We start from the raw sequence: 7,880 nt of genomic DNA, 5'->3' as shown, positions 1-7,880 counted from the left end.
CAGCCCCACCAACATGTGGGTACTGTTGCTGCTGTGGCCTCTGGCCCTGGGGTTCAGCTTGGGTGACACCCAGACCCCCATCAGCTATGAGGAGGTGGGGAGCGCAGCAGAAGGCGATGGTGAGTGACCTCGGGCCCTGCCTTGGGGAGGGAGGTTGCCCAGAGCCAGCAAAGGAAAGACAGCGAACTAGGGGTAGGGGGGGAGTCCACAGGAGCTGGGGGTGTCTGTGTCTAGCTCTGTCCCGGGGGCTCCTGAGAACTGGGGCCCACTCTAGTTTCTCAGGAGGTAGCACCATCCAGTCGGGGAACCAGATGAGGGGTCGGTGGGTGGTGGGTGAGGGTGGTGATGCTTCTATCCGCTTCCCTCCGGATCGCTCTCCCCACAGACAGCACACCGAGGCCCCACCCCCGCGGCTTCCCAGGCCAGCCCTGTGCCAATGACAGCAACACTCTGGAGCTCCCTCCCAACTCTCGGGCCCTGCTGCTGGGCTGGGTGCCCACGAGGCTGGTGCCTGCACTCTACGGGCTGGTCCTGGCAGTGGGGCTGCCTGCCAACAGCCTGGCGCTGTGGGTGCTGGCCACACAGGTGCCCCGACTGCCCTCCACCATGCTGCTGATGAACCTGGCGGCCGCTGACCTGCTGCTGGCCCTGGCGCTGCCGCCACGGATTGCCTACCACCTGCGGGGCCAGCGCTGGCCCTTCGGCGAGGCCGCCTGCCGCCTGGACACGGCCGCGCTCTACGGCCACCTGTACGGCTCCCTGTTGCTGCTGGCCGCTGTCAGCCTGGACCGCTACCTGGCTGTGGTGCACCCGCTGCGGGCCCGCACCCTGCGAGGCCAGCGCCTGGCCAGCGGGCTCTGCGTCACAGCCTGGCTGGCGGCGGCTGCCCTGGCGATGCCCCTGGCGCTGCAGCAGCAGACCTTCCGGCTGTCGCGCTCCGACCACGTGCTGTGTCACGACGTGCTGCCCACCGGGGCCCAGGCCTCCTACTGGCGGCCCGCCTTCATCTGCCTGGCGGGGTTCGGCTGCTTCCTGCCGCTGCTGGCCATGGTGCTGAGCTACGGGGCCACTCTGCGCACGCTGGCGGCTGGGGGCCGGCGCTACGGCCACGCGCTGCGGCTGACCGCGCTGGTGCTGGCCTCCGCCGTGGCCCTCTTTGCGCCCAGCAACATGCTGCTGCTGCTGCACTTCTCAAACCCCGGCCCTGATGCCTGGGGGGACCTGTACGCAGCCTACGTGCCCAGCCTGGCGCTCAGCACCCTCAACAGCTGCGTGGACCCCTTCATCTATTACTTCGTGTCTGCCGAGTTCAGGAGCAAGGTGCAGGAGGGGTTGCTCCGCCGGGGACCTGGCACTGCCACGGCCTCCAAGGAGGGCGGCAGCCGGGCGGCAGCCGGGCGACAGGGACCCGGTCCTCCTCGCTCGTGTGACAGGCCCTTCACAGGCTGGATGAACAGGAAGGGAGTCATTCTGGGTTGAATAGGGTCCCCTCCAGATTCACATCCACTGAGAACCTCCCAAGGTGAGCTTATTCGGAAACAGGGTCTTTGCAGGTGTGATTAGCTAGAATGAGATCACACTGGAGTGCAGGGTGGGCCCTAAATCCAATGTGACTGGTGTCCTTATAAGAAGAGGATGCAGAGACACACAGGGAAGAAGGCCACTTGACAGCGGGGGCAGAGGTGGGGTGACGTGGCCCCAAGCAGGCTGCTGGCAGCGACTAGAAGCAGCCAGGGGGCAGCCTGGGGTAGTCTCCCTCAGAGGCCCCGGAGGGAGCAGCGCTGCCTACACCTTAATCTCGGATGTCTAGCCTCCAGAACTGCCAGAGAATAAACTTCTGTTGTTTGAAGCCACCTGGTATGTGGTACTGAGTTATGGAAGCCCCAGGAAAACATGGGGATTCAACGTAGGTTCCTGGGTCTGACCAGCTCCCTTGTGACTGGATCCAAGGTAGGGATGAGGCGAGGCTGATGCGGCCTTAAGACCTGCTGCAGGATCCCACCCAGGAGGGGGCTTGGGCCCCCGACAGCCCTGGCAACCAAGGAGGCTGGGAGCCCTGTTGGCGGTCCTTCTCATCCCCAGAAGCCAGGCTCCGGCTTTGGGATGGGCTTTATGGCTCTGAGGCCCCCCACTCAGCCCCCCAAAGCCTGGCGCAACCCATCATCGGGAGCCATGGGGCTCAGCCTCCCACTGTGACCCTGGTTACCAGACATCACCTCCTGCTCCTCACCTGTGGTCTGATTCCTGTCAGCTCCCCCGTGGAGCGGGTGGATAGGCAACAGGAGGACTTAGGCTGTGCACCCAGGCTCAGGGGGCTGCAGCTTTGCAAAACTCACCCCCCCCACCACCACTTGAAGGCTGCTATGAATCTAGTTGGGGGATACCACATGCGGAGGGGCGATCGCAGCCCCCCCCACATATAACCTGCTGCTCCCCACCCGGACAGGCAGCACGGGGCACGGTGTCGGGAGCCACTGAGGCATCAGCTGTGGGGGTAAGCAAGCCATCCCCAGAGGCAGCGGGAATGGGCATCATTTCTGGGCTCCCCACTGAGTTCATGTCTCAGGTCGGGGGAAGAGTGACCAGCCCCAGGACACACACACATGCTCGCACACATAAGAGGGAGCCTGGGACCGTGTGAGTAATGTCAGTGAAGCATATAGTGTCACTAACCTGGTATGATGACGTACCGGAGTATCCCGAGATGTTACCATTGGGAAAGTTGGGTGAAAGGGTGCGTGAGACCTCTGCTCTGTTGCTATGCTGCTGCTGTTTAGCCGTTCAGTTGTGTCCCACTCTTTGCCACCCCATGGACTGTAGCCACCAGGCTTCTCTGTCCATGGGATTTCCCAGACAAGAATCCTGGAGAGGCTTTCCATGTCCTTCTCCAGGGGATCTTCCTGACCCAAGGACAGAACCTCCATCTCCTGTATTGACAGGCAGGTTCTAAGCCCCCATATTGGAATGATTCTTTACAAATGCACTGAATTTATGATTATCTTGGGGTTTAGGTATTCCAATGCCTCCTCCCCATCCTCCTCGGAAAGGCTGGCCTGTGGATGAAGGGATGGAAGCAAAGGCCCAGATGAGAGCCAGCTTCAGCCGTTGGAGCTGCCCCTCAGCCTCCCCAGCCCACAGGAAGTTCAAGCCTCCCAGGCACTTGAAGCAAATGAGCTTTTATTACACCAGCGGCCTCCATGGCAAGTGGGCAACAGGGCCTTGGCCAAGGGAACTGTAACCTTGTAGGCTGGTGGGGGTCGGGGATCCCCAGGCTGGGCCGCCCGCTCAGGGTCTCTGTGCTGTCCCGAGATGAGCTGTGTGGGCTGAAATAAATACCACCGTGGAGGGAGAAGGCAGGCCAGCAAGGGAGGAGCAGCTCGGAGGCAGGTCTGCGCGCATGGCTTTGGTTGGTCCGGAGCTGGGTCACCCTCCCAGGTTGCTAGTGTGGGTGACAATCCTCCAGGTGGGGCCCCGGGAGAGCAGGGGTTCAAGGGGCGGTGAGGTCCAGAAGCAGGAAGATGAAAGTGCATCTTCTTAGAGCCCAGAACTTCCCCACAGACCCTGGTGCCATCCAGAGCAAACATTCAGGGGGCCCCTGAGGCTAGATGGGGCTGCAGGGACTGTGACAGATCTGGGGCAACTTGGGCTTCGGGTCCTGGGACTCAGCAGCTTGAGTGGCCCAAAGGGAGGCTCGGACTTCTGCATTTTGGAGAAGAGGGGCCTGTTTTGTTTCCGAGTTGCTGACGCTGTGTCCGAGACTTGGCCAGAGTCATGTCCCCTCAGAAACAGGCCTTTGGCCACGAGTCCTTCCCAGAGATGTCCCTTCTCTGGGGAGCAGCGCGTCAGGCTGTGGGAGCTCCTCCAGCTACCCAGCCTGTGGGCTACGGGGTGGGGCGCCTGGAGCTCCAGCTGCAGCTGGGGAGGAGGGGGAAGGGGCCTCCAGCCACCCCACTGACCGTGCTCCCTGCTGAGGTGGGGGCTGGGCCCCCGGGAGGCCCCATCCATCAGGGCAGGTCTCTGCCAGTCCACTTATCGGGTTCAGCTGGCAGCAGGGGTCACCTGGGGTGGGGTCTCCCAGCCCCAAGACAGTCAAGTCTCCTGTCGCTGGCCCTCTTCCAGCAGGCAGAGACCACAGCCTGATCACGTCTTCCAGCTTGGAGTTTTAGGAGGAGAAGCCACTCTGACTGATAGGAGAGAAGGGAAGATGCCTGTGGGCTGCAGGCCTTGGGGAAGGGGCTGTGGACCCCTCCCACGCACTGGCCGCCAAGGGGCACTCAGGATGGCTGCTTCCACCCACTGAGACAGGAGCACCCCCCTGGAATAGAGGTGGGGGTACATGGTCCAGCCAGGCCCCTCACAGTGGCGGGATGGGGTGCTCACTTTCGGTAAGAATGAGCGTAGCTTGCATGGAACCACCATTCAAATCGAGAACGTATCCGTGGAACTCGATCAGCTATGAAAAGCGAGGAACTGCTGATCCGGCACCAGCCGCGGATGGTGGTGTCAGTATTTCACTTTTCTCACTCTATTGAGTGAGAAAAAGCCAATCTCGAAAGGTTACGTACCCCATGATTTTGTTTACAAAGCAGCCCTGAAGTGACAAAATTATAGGGTGGGAGGACAGATGAACGGCTTGGGGGAAAGCAAGGTGGGTGTGGCTATAAAACAGCAGCTAGGGGGATCCTTGAGGTGATGGGCTGTCCAGTAGCTTGACTGTAGTCATGATTACAAAAAACTACAAGTGCTGAAAGGGGCTTCCCTCATAGCCCAGCTGGTCAAGAATCTGCCTGCAATGCAGGAGACCCTGGTTTGATTCCTGGGTCGGGAAAATCCCCTGGAGAAGGGATAGGCTACCCACTCCACTGTTCTTAGGCTTCCCTTGTCTCACCTGGTCAAGAATCAGCCTGCAATGCAGGAGACCTGGGTTCAATCCCTGGGTTGGGGAGATCCTCTGGAGAAGGGAAAAGCTACCCACTCCAGTATTCTGACCTGGAGAATTCCATGGACTGTATAGTCCATGGGGTGGCAAAGAGTCGGTCATGACTGAGCGACTTTCGCTTTCACATGTGTGGGAACTGCAGACTCAACGGCCACTGAATACACGTAAATGCGGTGAAATATGAGTGAGAAGGGCAGGCTGTACTGGTGTCAGTTTCCTGGTATAACACTGTATCTCGAATTCCTGGCCCTGTTACCAGTGAGGGGAACTGGATGAAGGGCGCCTAAAGCTCTCTCTGTTATTTCTTACAACTGCCTGGGAGCCTACGGTCACTTCAGATTTTCAAGTTTAATAAAAATCTCCCCTTCCATAATGAAAATAAAAGCAGATCTGTCTCAGAAGACACTAGAAAGAACGGGCAACACCCGGGAGACTTTAAAGGTGTTGTCATTTAGTCGCTAAGTCATGTCCGAATCTTTTGCGACCCCATGGACTGCAGCCCTCCAGGCTTCTCTGTCCATGGAATTCTCCAGGCAAGAACAGTGGAGTGGGTTGCCGTTTCCTTCTCCTGAGGATTTTCCCCACCCAGGGATTGAACCCGCGCTTCCTGCATTGATAGGTGGATTCTTCACCACTGAGTCACCACTGAACATATGACAATTATAGCACGAGGGACGGGAGGGGATAACACATGGACATAACCAGCTTCAAAGTGGCTACGTTTTGGCGAAATGGTTACCATACTCTCACCAAGTAGGCTGTGAAAAGTTTAAAGATATATATAGTTTGGTTCCTCAGAGCTACCACGATAACCGAATCAAAGTGGAATTCTATAAGATGGTCGGTTAATCCAAAAGAGGGCATGGAGCGGACATCCCTGGTGCTCCAGTGGTTAAGAATCTGCCTGGCAGGGGACATGGCTTCGATCCCTGATCAGGGAACTAAGATTCCACAGGCTGCGGAGCAACTAGGCCCACACACCACCCACCACTGCTGCTGCTGCTGCTGCTGCTGCTGCGTAGCTTCAATCGTGTCTGACTCTGCATGACCCCATAGACAGCAGCCTACCAGGCTCCTGCGTCCCTGGGATTCTCCAGGCAAGAACACTGGAGTGGGGTGCCATTGCCTTCTCCCCACCCACCACTAGAGAGTCCATATGCCATAACTACTGAAGCCCGAGGGCCACAGCTACTGAGCCTTCAAGCCGCAGCTGGAGCCTGAAGAGCTTCCATGCTCTGCAATGAAAGGGCCCCCACGCTGGAACTAAAACCCAATGGAACCAAATAAATGAATAAAAATTTTTGTTTAAATAAATTTGATTAGGAAGGAGAAAAGAAAGGTAGGGTGTGAACTGCAGCAGTAACCCTAAAGCCAGCTCTACCAGTAATTGCATGCGTGTGAACTAAACCCGGTGCCTAGTGCAAGATGGTACACCCTCAAGTCTCCAGGACTTTGGTAAGTCCTGGTAGAAAAGTTTTCCTACTGGTTTGCTGAGTGGGGATATATAAACCAGCATGGGGTGGAGAGACCCTTCCCACCCAGGAAGGCAGGGTTCTGAGGCTTGCCAGTGCAGCCAGCCTACAGGACCTGGCACTTACCTAAGCTGATAGATCATTCTGTTGTTTAAACCACTTGAGTTGAGTTGGCTCAAACCAAACGATTTGCCTCCTCCAGGAAGCCCCTTCCCAGCCTCCCCACACAGAGCTCTCTGGTGACATTTCCTCCATCCTTCCCTCAGGGGAACAGAGATTCTCTCCCTTACCAAACTCCACTTGGGTTCCTCTGAGCTCTTTTTCACCTCAGTCTCAAATTCTAGGCTTCCGTGTTCATCTTGACGCTGTCCAGCTGGAGCAAGAATCTGGCTAATATATCAATTTAGCCGGAACCCCATATCCTCCATATTGATCCCTCTTGATATCTGATTGGGTTCTTCATCCTGCCCTGCTCCGCCCCATCTCTCATGATCTCTCAATCAACCTGGCCTGCCATCAGCAAGAATAAGGTTCAGTCTCTTTAGCTAGAATATCCCCCCTCCACCCCCTATTGTTTCCTCTCAGTAATTTTCCATCCACTGACTCCCCTTCCCCACTCCTTGGCTATGCTTACTATGCTTAGTTGCTCAGTAGTGTCAGACTCTTTGCAACCCCACGGACTGTAGCCTACCAGACTGCTCTGTCCATGGGGATTCTCCAGGCAAGAATACTAGAGTGGGTTGCCATGCCCTCCTCTAGGGGATCTTCCCAACCCAGGGATCAAACCCAGGTCTCCCACGTTGCAGGCAGATTCTTCATCAGCTGAGCCACCAGGGAAGCCCAAGAATACTGGAGTGGGTAGCTTATCCCTTCTCCAGGGGATCTTCTCAACCCAGGAATTAAACCAGGGTCTCCTGCATTGCAGGCAGATTCTTTACCAGCTGGGCTACCAGGGAAGTGCCCCTTGGCTATAAATTTCACCCCCCACCTTTTTTTTTTTTTTTTTTTTGTATTAGATGTGTGTGCTTAGTTGCTTGGCTTAGTCAAGTCCAATTCTTCTTGACCCCGTGGACTGTAGACTGCCAGGCTCCTCTGTCCATGGGATTCTCCAGGCAAGAATACTGGAGTGGGTTGCCATTCCCTTCTCCAGGGGATCTTCCTGACCCAGGGATTGAACCCAGGTCTCCTGCATTGCAGGCAGATTCTTTACCATCTGAGCCAGATGGGTACAATTTTAACCCCACTGCAAGACTCCATAGCACCCCCTCTTGAAAAAAACATTCCTTGCGTCATGAATAACTTATTTAAAAGGGTGAATGGGTCTCAGGGACAGGTCTGTCATGAGGTTCAGTCCTTGGGAGGGCTTCTTAAGCTCACCCTATACATATAGGCTGCTCTCTGATACGCATCGAGTGGATGCAGGTCAAGGGAGAACAGGTTATCCACCTCATCTCCCAAAATCTTGCAGG

General features: G+C 56.8%; 1 protein-coding gene across 1 annotated transcript; it reads left to right on the top strand.

Moving 5' to 3' along the window:
* Positions 1-1,430, top strand: F2RL3 (F2R like thrombin or trypsin receptor 3). Its single transcript, XM_068981431.1, is given in 3 exon segments — positions 1-119; positions 386-1,383; positions 1,386-1,430. Coding segments are annotated over 3 exon segments (1,149 nt in total). The 5' UTR covers positions 1-13.
* Positions 1,431-7,880: the final 6,450 nt, after the last annotated feature.

The sequence above is a fragment of the Capricornis sumatraensis genome, chromosome 9 (assembly GCF_032405125.1).
Source record: "Capricornis sumatraensis isolate serow.1 chromosome 9, serow.2, whole genome shotgun sequence".
In the NCBI taxonomy this organism is placed as follows: Eukaryota; Metazoa; Chordata; class Mammalia; order Artiodactyla; family Bovidae; genus Capricornis; species Capricornis sumatraensis.
This window is presented reverse-complemented; position numbering and strand designations above follow the sequence as displayed.